The 24,184-nt window shown below is 38.7% G+C and overlaps 1 protein-coding gene across 1 annotated transcript in view; it reads right to left on the bottom strand.

Moving 5' to 3' along the window:
* Col28a1 (collagen type XXVIII alpha 1 chain) overlaps positions 1 to 24,184 on the bottom strand; it is a 149,869-nt gene that overhangs the window by 75,914 nt on the left and 49,771 nt on the right. The window contains exons 15-22 of the mRNA XM_032906950.1: positions 22,136 to 22,204; positions 16,614 to 16,682; positions 12,663 to 12,731; positions 11,493 to 11,561; positions 6,819 to 6,890; positions 5,989 to 6,057; positions 3,780 to 3,851; positions 290 to 358 (exon numbers count right to left, since the gene is read on the bottom strand). Coding sequence (XP_032762841.1) covers positions 290 to 358; positions 3,780 to 3,851; positions 5,989 to 6,057; positions 6,819 to 6,890; positions 11,493 to 11,561; positions 12,663 to 12,731; positions 16,614 to 16,682; positions 22,136 to 22,204 — 558 coding nt within the window. The remainder of the gene's footprint in view (positions 1 to 289; positions 359 to 3,779; positions 3,852 to 5,988; positions 6,058 to 6,818; positions 6,891 to 11,492; positions 11,562 to 12,662; positions 12,732 to 16,613; positions 16,683 to 22,135; positions 22,205 to 24,184) is intronic.

The following is a 24,184-nucleotide window of genomic DNA, read 5'->3' as shown; positions in this document are numbered from 1 at the left end:
GACTTTTGATTATAGATCCTTGTAGATTCTCCTGTAAATGTAGCAACAGTCTTACATGTGCTGAGGCCTGGGGATTGAGAGAAGGAACACAGGCTGACATGGCAAGCTTAGTGTCAGGAATGAAGTCTGGCTTTGAGTCTGCTTATCTGTGCATATTTCTTAAGGATCTCCCCAAACTACACTTCTAGCTTACAAGAACCATCATAAGTGATATAAAAGCATCATCAGTGACATAAAAATACATATATATTTCTACTCCACAACTTTAAAAAGTGCCAAGAATATATACCTTTGGTCCAGATGGTCCAGGAATTGATGCTCCAGGCATTCCGAAGGGGCCCATAATGCCCGGTTCTCCCTGAGAAAACCAGAAAAAAACTGTTACATTTCAAGTAGAGAAACTATACAGTAATTATAGGAGGAAAAGAAAACAAGTATCTGCCCATTTCAGAATATTAAAACCCCTGTCTCTATAAGTATGAATATGAAAATGACTGGAACATCCTCTGTAAACCACCACTGAAGTTATTACCCTGCAAGTTCTCAGTGCCTTTAGATAAATGTGTTCAATTAATTCCTGAATAGTAGGAATTTTTTATTTCTCATGTAGCTTTTTACTGGCTAATAAATATGAAGCAATCCATGATACCCATGTTCTATATTGTACACCAAGAAGCTCGTAGGGGAAAATCTTGTATTTAATCATACAAATAGTCTCCAGCAGAAGTGTCACAGTCCGTGGCTAATTTATAAACCGGTTTGCTTCCTTGCTTGTATTGTCACAGCTCCTGTTATATCAGGATTCCATTGTATGCAGTCTTTTTAGAAGCAGAGATTACGTATTTTATTTTATAGTTGAATAGGGAAATTGAAACATCCTTCTCTCCCCTGCCTCCCTGCCCTCCCTCTATCAAGTTCTTCTGCCTCCATTTTCTCTAATATCGAGTTCCCAAGACTCAAGAAGCAGAACGGTAATGTCTGTGTGTCACCTGAGTCTAGACCAGGGTTCCTCAAATACTCATGCATACAGATAACATTTCTAAATATCCAGTGCCCAGTGACAAGCCCCAGAAATCCAGACCTCACAGCTCTAAAGGATGGGGGTCCAGGAATATGAATTTTTATTAGCAGCTCTGGGGATTCTGATAGAAGTGTGGCTAACACTCTTGGAGAGATTCTGTTCTAAAGCGCTTCTTACTACACACCCCAAGGTGTTCAAAATGACCCATGGGGGTAGAGAAAGAAAATATCACAACTTAATATATTTTCATTTTCCTACACAAAAATTATAATAGTTTACAATATTTACAGAACATTTTAAACATATATTAGCAAAATGGTTTATACATTAAAAATTGTAACTAAAAAAAATGAACAGATTTGTATTGGAATGTGATCAAAACTTTACAGGCAGGTGTTTGTAATCATGCAAATTTGGAAACTACTGTTCCAGAATAAAGATGAGGAAATTACAAAGTGCGGGTCGAAGTCAGCATGCCCTAGGTTTTGGCAGCCTTGAACTAAGACTAGTTTTCACATTTTCAAGCAGTTATAATCTAAGTGCCTACACAACAAACTCAATTTTGCTTCTTGGCAGGCAAAGCTGAACTGTGTTCTATCTGGCCCTTTAAAAAAACAAAACAAAATACAACAAAACAAAACTGGTAGAGGCCTAACTCAGAAACAACTATTTCTATGCTATGTCTCAGTTCGTCCTTCAAGGGTCTCAGCTCACTAGCTAACTCCTCCTTTGCCTGACCTATGAGTCCTTAAGTCTCAGTAGACGAGGTGGGTCATCCCAGTTTTTCTAGGAGGAACATGTTCATGCCCAGCTGACACCTCTGCTGTAGGACTTCTCCTCAGCACAGCCTATTAACTGAGCACACAGCCTGCTGGGACTTCCTTCATGCCACAGCACGTGTGTGCTCATCCTGAAATCCAAACCTGTGGGTGTAGCACATGACACATGATTCACGCTCTGACAACAGATTAGCCCACATCCAATCCTCTACAAATGAGCAAAATGTTAGTCAGTAAAAAAATTTCCACTAAAGACAGAACAGCTCAGCAGGTAAAGGCACTTACTGTCATGCCTGACAGTTCCAGTTAGGTCCCCGCAATCCACATGGTAAAGGAGAAAACTGGCTTCCACAAGCTGTCCTCTGATTTACACACATACACGCCATGATGCACACATATACATGCATACCATGCGCACACGTGCACACACACACACACACACACACACACACACACCATGGCACATGTACACACACAAACACATAAATTAATAAACTTCACTAAAACCAGGGTTAAGGCAAAAATTATGTTTCTAGATTTATTACTTTTAAAATATGAAAAGGCTTTATTGTGCTTTAAAATATGGCAGTTTTTTCTTCATCTATAAAAAATCCTCTATTAAAACATCAGATGTACTTTGAATAATATTAGCTACGACAGTGAAAAGTAATGCCTTATTGCTAATGCTAGTAAAATATATTTCTTTCACAGTGACAATTCCTTATAATGTGTTTCTTGAACTACTTTGTGGCCCTTAAGGAAACGTGGACCCCTGAGTCTGTCCCCAAGAATCTACTAAATCCAAACCTTTGTGACACGGGGGTGGGGTGGAGTTAGGGGTTGGGAGGAGGGGATGACGAAGACACCTGGCTTTCTAGCAATGTCCCCACAACAGTGATGGGTAATGAGCAACATGACCAATCATAGTTCTACAGGCAATCGTATGTTGTTGCTCTCTTATTTTGACGACACCAATTTTCAAAACTTACTTTCTCAGGGCTGGAGAGGTAGATCTGCAGTTAAGAGCACTTGTAGTTCTTACAGAAGGCCTGGTTCTGTTTCTAGTATCAACATAGCCATGCCTAACTACAGTTCCAGGGATCAGATGCATTTGTCTGACCTCCATGAGTACGAGTCATATGGTATATGGTATACGGTACATGTGCATACATGCAGGCAAAATGTACACACGTAAAATTAATAAACCTAATAAAATCTCTAAAAGAAACTTGCTTACTCTTCACTTGGTTTTTAAATATTCTCATCTCTTTTTTTGATAACCTGTGTCTTTCTGGAGACATAGAGTCTCAGGATTACCATTCCAATTTGCTGACATCAACAATACCATGCTCTCACTAAGCCACTTCTTACTGTACCCTCTTAGTCTCCACTTCCCCCTTAGCACCCTGCTCTGCACAATTTGGACCACAGACCCTTATCTTCCATTTCACAGCATTGGTTTTTCTCTCAGAGTAACTCCTGCATCAAGCACTTACTGAGTACCAGAGACTGTAGAGAGCTGCCTTTGACTCTGTTTTGTCACCATTGCTCTGGTCATATGAGTGACTAGCTCATGTGGCTCAGAGCAGAGCAGGATGGGACAGGCCTTCCAAAGCTTCTCTTCAGTATGCCTGTCAATCAATGCTGGACTCACTGTTTAGCAAAATAACGTGGTGGAGAGGGATATGCTATGGCCCTACCTTTACCCCAGTTTCTCAACATTTGGTAATTCCTAGAGACGATTGGCCGTCTGATTGTCTCCCAGAAGCACAGATAGATACCTTGTGAGACTTCTTTATTCCATTCTATTATGGTCTGGATTGGAAAGTTGTCTAAAGACATTTTCCTCTGGGGGTTTTATTGTGTATTTGTTGGGAAGGAAACAAGTAATCAAATTTGAAGTGGAAATTTAATATTCTATTAAAACCAGACACAATTACCATGTCCTCGAAGCACAGATGAGAATATAAGAAACATACCTTCGGCCCTTCGGGTCCTGGAAACCCCCTCTGTCCTTGATTTCCTTTGCTTCCTTTCTTTCCTTCATCACCCTGACAGAATAATTACAAAAATACAGAGGTCGTATTAACACATCATCCTCCACAGCTCCCACATCAGAGCCAGGCTTTCAAACGCCAGCTTTCAAGTGATCGGCGTGAGCACAGCCTTGCCACCCAAGGTTTGAGAAAGCTCCTCAATAACCTCGTCAGTCTTTATCATTAATTCAAACCGATTTGATGTTCTTTGCGCCTAAGTTCCAAGTCTTAGAGAACTTTTGTCTGAATTTGAGTCTTCTGCCCCGCTGTCCTGTACACAGATGGTTCTGATACATTCGGTATTTCGGCAAAGAGATGGTTTTTATCCTGCCTCTCAATTTTCATGCTATTTCTGTTTAAAAACATTAAGAGAGACATTTTTCAAATCAAGGCCCCATTTCTTCCTCAGTGGGGAGTCTACTTCACTCTACAAAAAGACGGCCAATAATTTGGTTGGTAAGAAGATACTCAAGCAGTAACCTGCAGCAGAGCTGGAAACTGTCTCCTGCTGCTTCCCAGCATGGCTGTCCTCAGCAGTGCTCTCATGGCTGTGAAGAATTCTACTCCCTTCTACCAAGACCTCAACAGCATTCAAGTACTCTCTCAATAAGGCTGCACTGGGAGGCACCCAGATGTGGGCCCAAGTCAGAGAAGGAATCTGTCCTTGGGCTTGCGGCTGAGATTGTGGGCAAATTGTTGGTACACCAGGTTTAGCCACAGTTTTCAAACAAATATCACAATCACGTGGAGGGCTCGGTAGAGCACAGATTTCTAAATCCCCAGTCCAGAGTTGCCGATTTAGATTGTTTCTAACAAGAGCCTGATAATTTGCATGTCAAATACTCATGGGTGATGCTGACCCAGCTGATCTGGAGACTGCACCTTGAAAGCTAATGAATCACATCCTAGCACATCAACAAAAGGATGCTCTATAAATCAAGGGGCCTCCCACTGCATCCACAATGATGCAATTAACTCCAGAGTGTTAATTGAATGTACCGATCCAAACATCTCAGAACATAATAGGTGCACGGCCACATGTCACTAACCACCAGCACTGCCCAAAGAAGACCTGGGCTGCATCATCTGGTGCTGTTACTATTTGTGCTATGCTCTCCTCGGTGACTGGGACATTTTGATACCGATTTTGTCCCTGCTTTGTTGCCCATTCTCTTAGGTTTTCCTCACTCGGGGTTCACGTGCTCTTGTTTTTCTGAGGACTTTCTCCAGCCACCTCATATCCTAAGCCTCAGATCTTTCTCACTACACTTCTCAATTTTCTCACTTCCGATTATTAATAGGCAGGTACTTCTAAACACATCATGTTTTGAAAAATATTCTTCATCTTCTTGTTTGAAGAAAAAGTTGATAGGTTCAAGTGGCTGAAATTGTACAGATATATTTAAATTTCAGTATCTCAGGGTTAAGGGTTTGACTTTATACTTTTATAAGGCCAATTAGCTATATTTTAACGGAATTATAAATAGAATACTAGCAGTGTGCGGTGTGAATGATAACTCTGCCTAAGAACTACAGGAATTCTTGCACCTTTGAGGTGGTATGTTATGTTACTAAAGGTCTCATCCTATGGGAGAATTTATATCTTCTCATCTTGACATACAAAGATGTTATTAAAGTAGCATTTCTAGAGGGGGTGATGTGAAAAATTGTCACTTTATTTACCTATTTGCTTTATACTAGGAATCCATTTCATGATCTTGCTGAGTACATTCTCCCACTAAGCTACAATCCCTGTCACCCAGTTGACATTTAATAAGGTGATATGCCTTACTATTATGTAAAAGAAAGCCTATAAACATTTTAATAAACTTTATGTACTTTCAAATTCTAACAATGTGCCTGGTGGATTCTTTTCCTTCCTATGTTTTCTTTAAATATCAGTTGACCATTCATTGAGAAAACATGTGCTGAGTTCTTGATGCTGGAGCTTAAGAGGGCTGTAGGAAAATAAAGATGAATAATATACATGTGCCTCCTTTCTCAGCCTCACAAGACAGTATTCCTGGTTTTAAGCAAGATGTAAACATGTTTGACATCGCAAGAACGTAAGTCAGATCGCTCTTAAATTGGCTCTCTTGACTGGGGACCAGCACACAGCCAGCTGCTTCCTGCAGAGCTGTCATTTGCATACCTTGGGGCCAGGCTGTCCTTTTCCAGGCATTCCTTCTGGGCCTCTTGTTCCTGGAAGCCCAGCTTCTCCCTGGAGGGAAGGACACCATTGCCTCAGTTGCTTCATAGGGGACAAAATGCAGAACCCACCTCGTGTCTCCTCTCATTGCCAGAGAATTTGACTTGGACTACCCCCTAAAACACACCATACCTTCCTTTGGTGTCATCTCAAAATTCAGTTGGAGACTTATCAATGAATAAATTAACATTAAACTCCCCTTTAACCAGAGCAGCTGAAATACCACAGAGAACTCCCATCTCAGCCAATTTCCAAAGCGCTAAAGCTCACTTTCCTTTGACTCTTGGCTCACATTCAGTAGATTTTTTTTTAACAAGAAAGTCTTTCCACCTCACCATCTGCTATTTTTCAGTAGTTTTATTAAAAACTGAGTATTTCAAATGTCAACACAAAATAGTTCAGGACATCTTTACAATAAGCCTCAACTTCCCAGATACATTTACAGACTCTCTCTCTCTCTCTCTCTCTCTCTCTCTCTCTCTCTCTCTCTCTCTCTCTCTCTTTTGGAAGAAGAGAGGTAGTTTTGTTTGAGATTAAACTGATGTGACTTCAAGAACCATGGAAGAAAGCGAAAATGCCCAGGCCAAAACACCAGCCAGAACTCAGAGCACATGGGGCAACCAGACAGTGGAGGAATCTTTCTGGTGTAAAGAAAAAGAAAAGTCGTTCTTAAAGGCACTGTCCTGGTAGTTTAACCTCAGGTTCTGGAGGACCGAGGTGCTGGTGGGGTCCCACAGTTTTGACACTGATGATATATAAAAACATAAGATTACCTTCTTTCCAGAGGCCCCATCTTCCCCTGGGACTCCCGGCTGTCCCGGGAGCCCTACTGTGCCTGGCTCCCCCTGGTGGATAAAAAATTTATTTCAATGACATGTCCTTAAAGTGTACCTCAATTTGAGGTATTGGCTATATCTTATAATGCTGAGAAATGCATCTGAACAGAGAAAGGTGATTAGCAACAAAACTTCTTAACTTTGGGCAAGTTACCTAATCCCTCTGTTTTTCAGTCTTTTTCCATGGGTTGAATTGTGACATCCTTGAAGAGTTGAATGTAGTTGGAAATAGGATCTTTATAAATATTATCAAGCTTAGACAAGGTTGTTAAGGTAAGTCCTAGCTCAGTCTGACTGGAATCATGATAGAAAGACATTATGGCCCTGTTAAAACAAGCAGAAACTCTGAAATATCAGAGGCAAACAAGGAAGAGGTGCAGCAGCCACAGTCTAGGAGAGCAGAGAACTGACAACCATAGGGAAAAGCCAAAAATAGTCCAGGGAGGATTCTTCCTTGTAGGGTTTATTTGAGGCATGGCTGTAAGATACCTTGATTTCAGACTTGTAGCCTCCAGAATTATGAGACAATAGATTTCTGGTTTTCCAGGACACTCTATCTATGGCATAGTCATACCAGCTCTGGGGAAAGAGCCTTTTATTGGACTAAAAGGGGGAATTGTGGAGAGAATATCATGTGTATTGGGTAGATGCCTCACCTGCCAATTAAAACGTCTATGGCCTGTGGCTTAGGCAGGAAATGGAAGGAGGTACATCTGAGAGGAGAAAGAATTCTGGGATAGACCCAGGTAGGAGATTTGGCAGAAGATGTAATGAGACAGACGCATGGTACCCAAGCACAGGTGACCACCCATGTGGCAGAATGTAGGTTAAAATAAATGGGTTTTCTTTACTTATGATCTACTCAGAGAAGAGCCTAGTTATACGGCCAAGGTATTTGTAAATATACTTTGAGTTTGATTCTTATTTCTGGGAGCATGGAGCTGGGAGGAAGAAGCAGGACCTAACTTCTACAATTAAAATGTTGAGCCTAATGTAGCAATGCCATTAGCGAACACATCTAATGATTGAAAGCCTCTAGATCAATGGTTCTCAACCTGTAGGGCATCCTGCATATCAGACATCCTGCATATCAGATGCTTAATCACAATATATAACAATAGCAAAATGACAGTCATAGAGTAGCAACAAAATAATTTTAGGGTTAAGAAATGTCTTAAAGGGTCTCCACATCAGGAAGGTTAAGAACCTCTGCTTTAGGTGGTGATTCTTCCCAAGGTAGCAAGGCTCTCACTGGCTCTTGAGCCAAATCCCATTAAACTTTCAAAACTTTGAGGAACAAGGTCTCTATTTTATACAAAAATTTCAAAACACAACACGACAAAACAAAACAGAGAAAGAGACAAAAATTTACCCATTTTGATTTAAGCTAGTCAGTTCATTCCTAGATGTGTATTCAAGAAAAGGGGAAACAGTTGACCAGAGACACTTCAATAAATGTTTGTACTTTGTAACAGTGAAAGTTTAGAAACAGCCAACATTTCTACCACCAGGAAACTGAATAAGTAAATTGTGGTGTCCTTGTACAAAGAAACAACTATTCAGCCACCCTGTAAAGTGCATATTAGAGTAATTCTGCTGTGTGGAAAGAAGCAACATGTAGCTCAGAAGTAGTCAATGGTGGAGCAGGTTGTGGGAAGCCCATCAATATACAGAAGCTAGGGAAGAGCAGAGAGCAGTTTTAGAAAGGGTGTGTGGTGACTCTAATGAATAATGAATGCCTTTATTATCTTGGTTTCAATGAGAAAGCTTCAAGACCATCATTCATACGCCCAAATCTGTCAAAGTGTATATAGTAAGCATGTTTATTTATTATATGCTAGCAACGCTATGAATAGTTATTTCAAAAGGATGAAACACCCTCAATGAAAGATTAATTGACTGGAGTATTTTTAAAAAGAAAGCACCACGTGTACATTACCTAAACGAGTTTACCTTAAAAAGCTGTCTTTACCTAGAAAAGACTGGTTCAACATCTAAAAACCCTATTAATATATCAGGTTAACAGTGTAAAAAGGAAAAATTGCTACAATTATTTCAGTAGCCATTGAACTTGACTGAAATTTACTACTGATTTATAATGAATAAGCAATTTTTTAGTAAAAGTTGAAATAGAAGAGAATTTCCTTGACCGAAGGGAGTACTTCAAAGGTTTGCAGAAGGTATCATGTACTTTTGTTTTTATTCAAATAATAAGATCATAGGTAAAAGGAAAAGTAAGAAATAATTCAATCAGAAATAGTGATTTCACAGAGTGACTTCATATAAGGCTCAACCTGCCAAAAATTAAAACAAAGCAAGTGCCTCTCCAATAGCCTGTAGTAGCTACTCAGAAGTTGTTGGAAAGAGAATAATTTAGAGAATGATTCATACTGCCAAGATTTCTTTGAGGATCCTGGGAATGACCTTATGGGGTAGAAGAAGTGAAAATATTTTCCTGGAAAGCTAGAAATCCTTACCCTATGGTTGGAAGAACTCAATAGCTGGTCTGTAGATTCGATAAGACACTTTATCAAATTTGACAAGCTAACCTGAACCTAAAATGTGTTAGGATGAACAATAACCAAGAAAGATAAGAATATTCTTTTTGTTATTCGATGTTATGTTCCCCCCCCCTTGAAAAAGGTTTTTATGTATTCCAGATTGGCCTCTAACTTGCTGTGTGGCCCCAAGGATGACCCTGACTGTCTGATTCTTTTGCCTCTGCCTCCTGTGTGCTAGAATTGCAGACATGTGCTACCACACAGGTTTATATGGTGGTGGGGACTGAACCCTGGGTTTTCCATGTGTTAAGCAAGCCCTCTATCAATTGAGCTGTATCCCCAGTGATAAAACATATTTTAAATTAGCCAGAATGAAGACAGGAAGGCAACAGTGCATAGAAATACAAATAGATACAGGAAGCAGAATAGAGAGGCCTACACACTGATTATTATTGACATAGACAGTTAAACTGATACAAGATATGGGGGCCATTACAAACCAGTGTGGCAAAAATGGTGTTTGAAACAGTAAAACAGAGACACATTGTCAATATGGGGAAATCCAGATTCCCCACACTGACCCCTATCCATACACACAAAGCTAAAATCCATGTGGGTAAGGGACCACTTAAAAATGTAAAGGATAAAATTTTCAGAAAACGAAGTGAGAATACTTTCATGACTTTCAGGTGTTTTAAAATAATATTTTAAAAGCACAAGACATAAAATGAGAGAAACACATCAAAATGTCAAACTACACACTAAAAGGATATATGTCAGTTACAACCTAGGGCAAGCTATTTGTAATCCTGCCAACAAAGCTCACTATGCAGACGTAAAGCTCTCTAACAGTGAAAACCAGCATAACGTACTGAGGCTCCATGGGAGCCTACAGAGGGAAGCTGAAGGTCCACTGAGCACATGAAAAAGCTTTTATTTAGTTTCCAGGGAATAAAGATTAAAATGATGAAATGTATCTCTGTATATTTCATATTTTCCTGTTAAGATGAGGCTATACTGTGGATAAGAGGTGACATGGTGTCTACATGAGACAGGATTCCTACAGCATCCAAACCAGGGACTGGGTGTTCTGGAACTTAACAGTTGCACCTCTGTGTGGTTTTGTACAAGTCTGGCTTACACAAAAGAAAATGTGGCATGTATGTGGTAGAATGTAAGTGAGACAGGAGAAGCTACAATGAGCAACTGGAACTACAATTGCTAACAATTGTTAACTGCAATAAACAGGGGAGTGAGTAAACATGAAATGAGATACTCTCCTAAAGTGAAGTTCTTAAGTGAGTAAATATTTAAATGTATTTAAATATTTAAGACTACTGAAAAAACTGGAATTTAAACCTAGGTAGTCTAACTGATGATCTTTAACATACTGCATACTGGGGACTGTCTCTCTAAATTGACATGTAAATCATATACTGCATGTGTATACATGTACACTATGTATATCTATATCTCTGTATATACATATATCATACTTAGTACTTAGCATAGCATATATTATATCAAAGCCATGCAAAAATGACATCTTTTATTGCTTTATTAATACATTAATAATAATGATGATAATTATAATACAATGTTAGGATCTTTTGGGATCATCTCTTTATATGTATGTTCTTGCTAAGCTGACATCTGATATATTCTTCTACTATCCAAATATTTATTAGACTCTTGTCAATGATAGCCAAACAATAGAGACGTTCAAAGCTCAAAGTAGCTCACTAGAGTCTATATACTGTCACGTTAAGTACAGAACCTGCGAAGGTTACAGGAAGTCGCAATTCATCCCTACAGCAGTATTTGAGGTACACCACGTGGTCAAAACTGACATCCAATAACAAACGAGATGAACAAGGTCCCTACCCCAAGGAAGTATGAGTTTCATAACAACTGCTTCCAACAGAAACACCAAAAAAAAAAAAAAAACCAGAAAAATAATAATTATACTTTTCTTCCTAGTCACATTTTAAGTTAAGAGAAATGAGGTGTATACATTTAGATGGTGGATGCATGTTCTTCCTTACATTCAGGAAGCCTTACACTGTGTAATGTAAATGGCTTAGTAGCATCTTAGAAGCAATCAACTCACCTTTGGACCCTGTATTCCAATTCCCATTGGTCCTCTAGGCCCTGTGGGTCCCATCCGGCCTACTTCTCCCTGGGAAGAAAAAAAAATATTTAAATATTGAAGCAAAATAAAAGTAAATCATCCCTGTCTTAGATTTCCTCAGAACTTTTGTATATCAAAAACATGAAATGATCATATCTACTTAATTCACACACACAACCACATGTATAGACATGGTGCTAGTTACATGTGAAGTCCCTTCAGTTACATGGATTTTATTGCATTTGACTTAAAATATAGGCATGTAGTAAATATGTGTAGGAACACCTTGAAAAAATAGTTAGATTATCTAACAGTTAAACATACACATGGAGAGCCCGGGTGATCTCTGGCCAAGAGCCAATCAGAGACCATCCTGAGTCCTCATGATGAGCCCCAAGTAAAACCTCAAGTGAGACACAGCTGTAATCTCAGCACTAGGGAGGCACAGACACAGGGTGATCCTAAGTGTCAGAGACTAACCTGATGTATATAGAAAGATCTCTTCTTTCCCTACACCTCCAAAAACAAACAAACAAATAAATCTAAAGGGTAGAAATGGCATCTTTCTTATATGTGGGCTCCAAGGTGAACAAGCATCTCTGAGAACTTTCTTTTTTATTTATTTATTTATTTATTTATTTATTTATTTATTTATTTAACAATGAATAGTGATTCTTGAAAATCTATGGATGGTAACTAATTACATAATAACTGCCTCTCCTCAAAGGATGAAAGGGGATTCCAAACTAAGGGATAATCTGATTCCAAAGTTCAAGGTAAACTCTTTACTTTTTAGATTATTCTGCCTCCATCTTTTGAAGACTCTGGAACTTGAACCCACCGTGGGAACACTGGTGAGAATACAAGCCCACCAGCCCAGAGAAGGTTGCCTATTTGCACTGCTAGAATACAGTTTCAATAATTAAAAATATAAACAAGATATAAATAAAGGTTAGGCAGGTAAAAGCATCTTAAAGCAAGAAGAATATTAGACTTTCTAAGTCATTAATAATACCAGTATCGTTTGGCATAAAATGTTCTGATTTTTAAGTCAATTCCATCTGTTCTTTTGCAGAGTCATAGAAAATTAATCATAAATGACAATTATGCTATAAATGTACTAAATATTTCTGTCATTTAGAAAATTACCTTAGGACCAGGTGAGCCTTGTCCTGGGGGTCCTTGTGGACCAGGTGGACCAGTTGGACCTTGGATCCCCTTCAGAATAAAAGTTTTAAATGTTAGTGAAATTATGACATGGAGAACAGTCTTGTGACTTTTAAAGTGACATTTGAAATTAGCAAGACAACTAGAAGCTTCTAATCAAATCCCATTGCTTAAATCCCAATGTATATCCTTTCCTTTTATGATAGTAAGAGAAATTTCAGTTAGCCCACCTAAATAATTGGAATAAATTTCATGCTTCCAGTAAGCAATAGGATTTGGGAGGTAGTAAGAAGCCAATCTCTATGAGTTTGGGGCCATCCTGGTCTATACATCGAATTCCAGACCAGTCAACACCTACATAATAAGACCTTGTCTCAAAAAACAGAATACATGCTTCCTCATCCTCATAGAGAGTCAGGTGTGGTTGAATGGGCTAGATTGTGGCTGTTAGGGTGTGGATGTGGAGTGATGTATGCAAGTTCTCATTAATTGAAAAAAAGAAGTACTCTGTCCTTCTCTTCTTCCTGTGGATAGAGTCAAGCCATGTAGTAGTCTTGTACCACGTAGATGAAGAAAGCTTCCCAGGGAGACAGATAAACAATAATAAAGTTGCCTGTACCATTGACAACCCCAATGAACACAGCATCTGCCCCAGCTTGCAATTTTCAATATAAGAAGGGAAATTCCACAGTGCTAAACAAATTCACTGCTTTTTTTTTTCCCCTGCAAGTATATACGGCATACAGAAAAGCTTATTTCATCATTTGATGCAATGACGTTAAAGACATGATCTGGACTCTAAAAAGCAGCTGACTGACATGAAGTAAGACCTGTTTAAATACACAACTCCTCACTGCACTGTACAGGTAAATTGAGATAGAAGAACATAGGGCTTACAAACTTCTTTTCTAGAGAAATTTCTCTAGATTACAAGGAGCATTCTTTGTAGAGGATGGGAAGGGGCTTGGTTGGGACTTATTTTACTCTGACCCAGAATGAAGACTTCAATGAAGACACTTGTACTTTGACTTTTGGTTTGAGGAACACGGGGGACCATCTCAGTCCTGAGAAACCTAAAATGACCTGTGGTAGCTCAAAGAGGCCAGACTGGAATCATCCTGTGTACCCAGAGTTTGTCAGAGCTGAGGTTCGTCAGAGTTTACTGTTGATGAAAGGCATTACAAGTAGGAGGCAAGGGCGGCCTGCAACTATTTTGAATCTTGTCCAGGTGACCAAGAGGGCAAAACAACTACAGCAGAAAGAACGAAGCTTCAGCAAAACCAGGCTGATAGGAAGTGCAGCAGGAGAAAGGTTTCCACCCATAGCCTAGGAGAAATGGACAAAGGGGTAATGAAAGAGATACAAAGGTGAGAGGTCAGAGCATGTCCCCCAAACCCTGACAGCACAGACCGTGTACCACACAAATGACCTAGAAAACCTTTCACGTTCAACTGCCAAGACTCCCTCCACCTCAGCCTAGAAGAAAAGAGAACCTGTCATCCCCTCCAGCCGGTACCAGATAATGAAGATTAGGAGACAGTTAATAGTCACCAGGTATGTTTCTGTTTCTCTTCAACCAGATACAACATTAAATTTGATTTTTGCAGCATGCAGCGATCTTACAACTACCACTGTCTAAAAGTGATCCAAAGAGTCTGTGCTCAGCTGGAAACTTCATTAAGTGGCAGGAAAGAGAAGACATGGCTCCCGCTGGGGGAAAATTATTAAAGGCTATCAAGAGGAAAACAATAAAATTATGCTTGCTTGCATCCCACAAACTGTAACTGTAGAAGCAGTGTTTACAAAACACATTAATTGATGCTTATATAATACAAAAACGTCATCCCTTTGGCTCCAGTTAGATAATATAGCTGCTCGTTCGTTTTTAAAATGTAAACACTGGGGATGGAGACTTGGCTCAGTGACCAAGAGTACTCGCTAATCTTACAGAATATTTAAGTTCACAGTCCCCAAATGGCACTGACAATCATCTGTAACTCCAGTTCTAAGGAATCCGATGCCTTCTTCTGTCCTCCTGCACATAGTGTACAAACATACATGTAGGCCAACACTCATACACATAAAATAAAAAGCAAATGCCATGCCTTTCCATATGATTGATGAGTCTGAGTAGTCCATATAATTTAGGGGAACTACAGTAGTTCTAAGAAGCAACTAACTAACTTTTACAGCTGCCCGAAAGTAACATTCAATGAACAAGGAACAAAATACCATAGCATGTACATGGAGCATGTGTGCCTATATGTATCTGTAGAACCATATACATATATGTATATGATTACTTATAGTCTATTTCACTCTGTGAACCATGATCAAATCTCTAAATATATAATGAAATTTGCAGACCATCCAAAGAATGTTGACCATGGATCACTAGAAACAGATTTTCCTCATAAATAGATGAGTGGAGAAATATATTCCTATAGCAAGTAATGCAGGGAGGAGTGATGAACACAAGAGTATGCTAGATTAAGCCTAAGAATGGAATTGAAAGGCTGAATGAACAGAGATTAAATAAGTATTATTGATGCCATTTCTCTTAAAACACTAAGTAGTTCTTTCTTTGTGCAGAGAAGTTTACAAACACTACACTCCATTAATTCTCCCACCACTAAGGGTCAGCCCCACAAAGACATTTTGCCTTTAAGTTTTTATTATTTTCTTTTGTAATGAAGAAAGAAATAGAATCTTTTAAAAAAACTAACAAAATAAATAAATGACAATCTCCATCAAGAGCTGGCATTAAAGGAAACAGGAGTCCAGGAATCCACGAGTGGGAGGTTCAGAATCCACAGACCATCTGGCCAGAGTGGTCTGTCTTTGAACTCATCTGAGTCCCAGATTTGTATCCCCAACAAACCACACAATCCAGGATGTAACAGCCCTGCCAGCATCTCAGGACCAGAAGGGATCCCTGCAGGGCCCAGCAGACAAACTGCAGTCTTGTGAGTCAACCTGGCCTCATCAGTAGCCAGAAGGCCCAGCTCTTAATTATTACCTCAGTACTTAGTCTCAGAATGACCTTGATGCACCTTAATTCTCCTAGTGTCTTAGACTGGGAACTCTGCCAAATGTGAGGAGCTGAGAAAAGAAATAGTCGCCAACCTCACTGTTTCTTGGGATGACAAATATACAGTAATAATGATAAAGAAGTCTTAGGAATAAACCTGACATTACAGGTCAACAATGAGATTTGGAATTACCTCACTTTCAAACCTTTTACTTCCCTCATCACTCGAGGTCAAGGAAGTACTATGAAGTCTCCAGGCAACATCACAAGTCAAGCCGTAGCCATAAATTTCAATCCAATGTGCTTGCCACTTTGTAACCAGGGCAATAAATCTGTATTTGCTGGGGGCTTTGATTAAATGAGAGTGTATGGCTAAAGGCAGAGAGTGAACAATAGCAGATAGCGCTGATGTCCGGGCTCCACACCATTTACAGTAGACAGTTTTCCAGCTTCCCCAAGTATTAGAAGATTTTTGAAGCAGGTCTAGCTCTGAGCACACGGACATCCTTCCCTTTTTCTGACCATAACGGGCCCATGTCCTTTATAAACAAATCCCATCATGGGCTGCTTCTATTTGGGATGAATGTCTTTAAATTAAGTCATCACATTTGATTCTGTTACTTATTTAAATTGTAATGCTATAGTTGGGTAGGTGAATGGTTGGGGGTGGGGTGGGGTGAAACAAAAACATGGCACATAACTTACTTTTTTTTTTTTACTCCCTCAAAGTTCTAAAATTATAATAGCCTTGTGATACTATTTTACCCTTTCCTGCATATTCTGAATGTAAACTCCACTGGAATTCAGTTGCCAAGGGAACACTGATTCTTGCTGCCCTGGCCTAAACACAGGACTGGAATGAAATGTTTGGGGCCAGGGCAGAAGAAGCAAATATGGCTTACCTGCTCGCCTTGACTTCCAATGCCAGGAATACCTGCTGGTCCCTGGGGTCCCACAGGTCCCAAATCCCCCTGCCAAAATATAAGTAGAAAAAGCTTCATTTACCCATGGCTTGATAATCTAGAACTGACCTAGATTAAAATTTATCTTGATACTTTTAACAAAGTCAACATGGAAAAAATTCAATCTTCTAATCCTTTCTATAATCTATAGTCCAAATCTACCAAAATAATTAGTGATATATTCAATTTTTGTCTAAATTGTTTATCTTTAATGAAATGTGTGTTATCTATTTTAGTTTTGACATTATAATATAATTACATCATTTACCCTCTTTCTCCCTGCCCTGCCTATCTCCTCATATACCCCTCCTTGCTCTCTTTCAAATTTATGACCACTTTTTATTAATCGTTGTTATAGACATATATGTATATGTATATGTATATGTATATGTATATGTATATGTATATGTATACATATATATGTATATATGTATATGTGTATGCATAAATATATATGCACATGTCTATATACATATGTGTATATGCATATGTATATGCATAAATATTCCTGAGCATATAAGAACAACCTAAAATTTGTAACAGTTTACATTTAATAGCCATTGCCAGTCTCTTACAACCCAAACCATCTAAAGTTTTTATAAAGATTAAAATATTTCCTTAGGAATGATACTTAAAAGTATAAAATTAATAAATTGTGGTGAGATTTGAGAGTCAAACTGAATAAAAGTATTTTTAAATTCTTCCAATAATATGTCAAAAATTAAGTATGAAAGACAGCAAAATGAAAGAATTGAAGAAACTTCTCTGAGAAAACTAAATCGAAGTTGCCAGGGAGAACAGGTATGGTGGCACATGCCTCTAATCCTAGCACCCAGGAAGCTGAGGCAGGTGGATATCTGTGAGTCAGATACCAGCCTAGTCTATATAGCAAGTTCCAGGCCAGTCAGAGCTGCATAGTAAGACCCTGTCTCCAAAAATGGTTATGTGTGTGAAGAAACAGTATTGACCATTCATTTCACAAGTTTTCCTATAAGGTTTTTTGAGTGCTCATTGTATGGCAGGAACACAGGTCAAACATGGGAAACATAGGTCCAAACAGCCCCAAGTTTCCCTCCTCAGTAGAGCTTGCAGAATGATTAAGGATGGGTTAAAAATATACTATTTTGAATGGTGATCAATACTTAGGAAAAATCCTAAGCAAGGGACGCATGACAGCTCTAGAAATGCTGGCAGGATGGCTTCCTTGATGAAAAGGAAGGTAGAAACATGAGTTAAGGATTTTGGACAGAACAAATCGTTAGTGGAAGAATAATGGCTCACTGAATCAGAAACAGCAAAGAGACAGCACGGGTGAGATGTCTGTCAATGAAGACAACTTTAGCCAATGATGTCAGAGAAGAATGGTAGCCTGGTAGAAGCATCAACAGGGACTGACATGGTGGTAAGGACACTGGATCTCCTGGAGAAAGAGAGGAACTAGGGATCAGTTTCAGGCAGGAGAGTGGATGACTTAGAAGGACTCCAAGGGAGACTACACGGCATGTGCCAGCTCACGGTCCTAGGTTGCTTATGAAGTAGAGATAACAGGATTTGCTCCAACTGGGAAAAATCAAGAGAGAAGCAAGGTTGGAGGGGGTGGGGTGATACCTGGAGCTCAATTTCAGACTTTCTAAATTTGAAAAGCCTAAAACTGACATCTAAGTGAGGATACTAAGTGGGAGAGAATTAGACTAGGGATTTCAATATTGACAATAGTAGTTAATACCATGCCTGGGTGACTTTACCAAGAGACAGAGAGAGTCAGAATCAAGTCCTTCTAGAGCTCCAGCATTTAGAGATAAGTGAAATGGAACCAAGAAGAGGACTAAGAAGATCATCCAGAGACCAAGAAAAGAGAGAGCTTCAAAAGGGGTGGGGTCGGTGTGCACTACTATTAGGTCAAGTATGCTTACTGAGAACTATTCTGTTGAGCAGCGTGGACAAATAAGTCTGTTTCAATGGCAATGATATTTAGACTGCATCAGGGTGAGCAAATGTTTTTGGTCAGGGTATTTGTAATTGAACTTAAGGCCTCATTGTAATTGAACTTAAGGCCTCATTCATGTGAGGCAAGCTCTCTCTCACTGAGATATTTTTTATTTTGAATATACAAGCTTTCAAGGTTGTTCTTGTTAACCTTGAGCTTACTCCATGGTCTGGTCACGTTTTGAATTTGAGATGCCCCTGCCTAAGCCTCCAGAGTAGCTGTAAGTACAGCCCTGTACCTCCATGCCCAGTTAGCAAACCTTTTCTTATAAGATTACATAATGAATCTTGACAGCCAAAACGAGGTCAGTTTTATAACTAAAAGTTGCTGCTTTAGTGGCATACAAACAGCCATAGGTAAAAGCTAAATGACCAGGTAGGTCTGTGCCAGTAACATTTGGTTCAAAAGATAGGCAGGCAACTTGGGCTAAATAGTTACTTATAAACAAAAATCACATAATTGGACCAGGCTTTCTATAAATTAAAGTATGTTAAACTTGTGTCAAGGCATGCCCTAGAATAAAAATGTGTCCAGCTTAGATTCACAGATAGACTTCTCTGATTCAGAACTTGATTTCTTCTCCAGGGGGCTGTGAACTAAGTGGGTTTCATGCCTTGTCTAATTTAATCATCTGTATAACGCCTTGCTGTGCCTCTACTTCCCAGTTGACCTTCAAGAATCCCCACCATGTCCCATAACTTGAGATGTGTCAGATGACAGTAGTTTCAAGTCTGTTGACTCCAGAACCCAACTCAAAACCAACAACCTGCAAATAGTCAGCAAGGAAATCAGCGACTCCCTTTATACCGAGTTTCCAATTAAATTCCTAAGCTGTCATCAATGTTTGTTCTAGCACCATGCATAATAGCTAAGTTATGAAACAAATTTAGATGTTTAAAAGCATAGAATAGGTAAAAAAAGAATGTGGTACATATATATATATAATGCAACCCTTTCAGCTGTTCAGAATGAAGTTACATCATTTGCACAAAGAAACGTTGGTTGTGAGCCTATCCTTTAACAGCTCACTATAGCCCCCCCAGTTTCTTAAAAAATGGAAGCAGCTAGGTCATCAAGATGGCTCAGTGGCTAAAAGTACTTGCCCCCCAAGCCTAACTACCTGAGTTTGATCCATGGAACCAATGTAAAGGTGGAAGGAAGAACCAGAACCAATTCCACAAAGGTGTCCTCTCACCACCACATGGGGTAATTAATAAGTGAAGAATTATTTTTAAGTGAATACACTGGAGAAAATAATGCAAAAAGAATAAAGATAGTCCTGGATAGAGAAATATTGTATGTATGTTTCCTAAAATCTGGTATATATGACCTGAAAGAGCAAGCACAACTGTTGTGGAAATAAAGGAAACTACTGGAAGGGAGAGAGGAGGATTATGGGAAGGAAAATATGTTCAGCATACAGTGTGTGTGTGTGTGTAAATATGAAAATGTCTTTATATTACATAGTATGATATAAACAATTCAAAACTTTATTAAAGAAAATAAATAAATAAATAATTTCTTAATTCTAATTCTAATTTTTTAACCAATCATTTATTTGTGAGCCCTTAAGATAGGAGTATTACTTTGTCACCTGAGTCACACACCAAAGTTTCTGAACCTCATGTTTTACTTAAAACAATAGGAAAAGAAAAAAACCTAGTAAAGGGGAAGGGGACAGAGTTGGACTTGTAAAAGAACAACAAATAAAAGGTTTGCTATGTGATGGTGTGCAGGTATTTCAGGTTTCTTTTTATGAACTCCAGATGTTAATGCACAAATACCATGCCCCAGTAACAGCTAGAAGGTTAATTCACTGGTCTCACAACCTTCATGTTCTCATAGCCTCAAAGGAAAAAAGAAAACTTTGTGCATTTCTAAAGTATTTGCAGCTGTGGTTACACCTGGAGCTAAGCTATTTGAACCAAGAATTATATTAGATATTAAATTTGTATGAATCACTGTTTGTCATTTTTTTTTTGCTAATTAGTTCAAAGAGAATATACCATTCAGGCTTGAAACACAACACGTGAGATAATCTTACCAGTTGTCCTTCTAATATAAACAATATAATGACATGCTTAGAGGTTAACAGATAAAGAACTCAATTGGTATGAAGTCACTAGTTTTTGCATGTATCTCTTTTTATATTTATTTTAATATTCTCTGAGGATTTCACACAAGAATATTATACCTACTGCTATCCCACCTTCTCTCCCATCCAATTGCTCCTGAGTCCTCTACTCCCTCTATAATTCATGACCTCTTCTTTTAATTATATATGTGTGTACACATGCTTTGAGTTTGTATAGATGTGTGCATGTGTGTGTGTGCATGTGCGCGTGCATGCACATGCGCACACATGCCTGAGAACATTATACAGACAAATATGCAGCATATAGTATATATCTCCTCCCTCTGGAAACTTTCCCTTCCCATTGCTCTTTAGGTAGTTTCCATCACCAGCTTCAGTTCTACCCCTAGCTAGGACTGGGTAGTGAGGCTATGGAGCTAAATGGGAGTCACAGACCACAAACACCTGACAATGCCATGGACCAGCAGAGTCAAATGAATACTGTTCAAATTTCAAGAATAGGTCAGATACTGACTAAACTTGGTATATTGTCTGAAACTGAGTGCTTCTACTTTTTCTCACCCAGTCATAACTCACCCAAGCTCTATTTTCCCATAAGTTCTAGAGGAGACCCATTAAAATGCTCAACCATAAAATTATCTCGACTCCTGAAAGCATCCAATCCCAGCTTGTGCTTTTGTGAATGTTCCCCAAACCACCCAACACAAGCCCAAAGTCTATGGAAAGCCTAGCCCTGCATCTTTGTCCTAAGTTGTTACTGGTTCCATCACCACAGATCTCCCTCACTACAGTGAGCCAATAACCTTTACCTAACCTTAGGCAGGCTCTGAGAGTCTCTGACAAAGGACAGCAAAGCTACTTTTCTTAAATGATTCCCTTACTCTAGCCCAAGTTAAAAGTAATAATTTTAACTGAGAACCCAGTGATAGATGGATATATATGTAGAAAAAATAATCACATATTAGATTATAGTCAATGTGCTCTTTTAAGTTTCTGAGATCATAATATAATTGCATCCTTTCTCTTTCCTTTTCATCCCTCCACCAATATATTTTGAACAGTTGTGTTCTTTCCCAGAAATTATCTTTCGCTAATATCTTGCTTCAAAGACATATCGCTGATGACGGGATGCATTGGAAGTTAGAACTCAAATAAGTAAGAAGTTATTTGAAATATAAATAATATGAATGTTCACATCATAATTCACCCTGCATAGTAAAATGACTCACCTTGCTGGTTGATGATTACCCAGATACCTGCGTGGGATGCTTGTCATATTATATCATATTATATGCAATTCAAACTGTACGTGAATAAAGAGCAATGTCAAGGATAATTTTACTGTATAATGGCTTCCATTATATTCTTGATATTCACTACCTTATCCCCTTTGATTGACAGGCCTTGTAATCCTTGTGGGCCAGTTGGTCCTTCAGAACCCTTTTCCCCCTAAAAGCAAATGAGAAAGGTATCAGTACACAAAGAGAAATAAGAGTTTTAAAAGAGTTTACATTATAGTTACTGATAATTATGCTACAAATAATTTTTTCAAGTCAGGCATCCAGATTCATTGCTTATTCCAAATGAGTAATTCTAATGTTGACACTTGTAACCCAGAAGAAAAGATTAGTTTCAACATTTAAACAGGAAAGAATCTATCCACCAAAGGCATGCATACACATACACCACCACTCAAGCTAGAAAGGGGCTAAATTCCAATCTCATCAGAGACTCAATCAAAAGTGCAGTGTGACTAGAGATAGCAAGCCTCTGTTCTCACTAGTGATGAAAATGAATCCATTGTGTTAGAAAAGATTTGTCTCTAATACTTTCTGGGATTGGATTACTGATTGAACATTTTGTGTCTAAATTTATAAAGATCTACTAAGAATCTAAGTTTATAAGTTCATAGAAAATATTGAGTAAACTATGCTAACATAATCTATTTGGCTTACCCTGATCTTATATCTATAAAGTCTCAATACTTTGTACCTTTATAGGGAAAAGAAGCCACAGGACTCAATCAGAAGTGACATTAGGTTAATGAATTTACTAGGACTGCAGGTAAAAGAATGCTTCCTAAGAAGCAGGGAACTATAACTACATTCCTTTCTATAACGATAGGTGGTGGCTAGTTTAATTCTCAACTTGACAAGATGTAGAATCACCTAGGAAAGGGTCTCAAAAGACTGTCTACGTTTGATTGGTCTGTGGGCACATCTGTGGAGGTTTGTCTTAAGTCAGTCAATGTGGGAAAACACAGCCCACTCTGCGTGCCACAATTCCTTAAGGAAGGGGCCCTAAACTGTACATGAGTGAAGAAACAGAACAGAACATACACAGGTAAGCCAGTGAGCATGCGTGCAACCATTCTCTTTGTTCCTGATTGTGGGTGTGAAATGACCAGCTCCCTCAGGCTCCTGCTACTGTTACTTCTCTGCTGATGTATGATAACCTGAAATGTTGAGCTAAAATAAGCTTTGTCCTGCAAGTTGATTTCTGTCAGGATATTTTATTACTGAGACAGAAGCAAAACCAAAACACCATAATTTAACTACACATTTCCCCCACATCATTGCAAATTAGCTACCTATAGAAAACTCTCATTAATAGCCTAGTGGGAGAATAAAGTGCTCTGACTAATTGTTACCCAGAATTCAACCATTTACACTTGATCCTAAAGGATCACTGAGAATATATGTCATTTCCTTGGTAAGTTGGGAGTCCCTGGGTTATATTCCAGAGTTTATCATATCTTTTTGTGTGTGTGTGTGGTGATTTGCCTACATGTATGTCTGTGCACCACACTCATGACCAATGTCATTAGAGGCCAGAAAAGGACATCAAATTCCCTAGAACTGAAGTTACATGTGGTCATGAGCCCCCATGCAAGTTTTGGGAATCAGATTTGGGTTCTCTGGAAGACCAGCTAGTATTCTTAATTGCTAAGCCATCTCTCCAGGCCCCACATTGTATCATTTTTATACTGTATAAAAATAAGTTGGGCATGTCATGAAATATTATACTTCCTAGTATTTTAGTATTGAATATAATATTCTCTCTCTCCCTCCATCTCTCTCTCTCTCTCTCTCTCTCTCTCTCACACACACACACACACACACACACACACACACACACACACACACTGCTTAAACATGCACAGATGTAAAAAGAAATAATTCTGGCTAATTGAATTTTCTAGATTGCTTATGTTAGACACAAATATAAATCTACTGGATACTAAAATATTTAAGACTCTATATATTGTAATTTTTTGACACATGTCTCCAAGTGTTCTTAGACACTTGGAGAGCAGCGTGTGGCTGTCAGGATTGTGTGTGTGTGTACCTCAACATGTATGTTTCAGAGAAAGCTTTTAGAAATGAAGAAAGATCTCAAATACGTGTTTTATTCTGAAAGTCTGTGGAT

This window comes from Rattus rattus, chromosome 6 (assembly GCF_011064425.1).
Source record: "Rattus rattus isolate New Zealand chromosome 6, Rrattus_CSIRO_v1, whole genome shotgun sequence".
NCBI lineage: Eukaryota > Metazoa > Chordata > Mammalia > Rodentia > Muridae > Rattus > Rattus rattus.
This window is presented reverse-complemented; position numbering and strand designations above follow the sequence as displayed.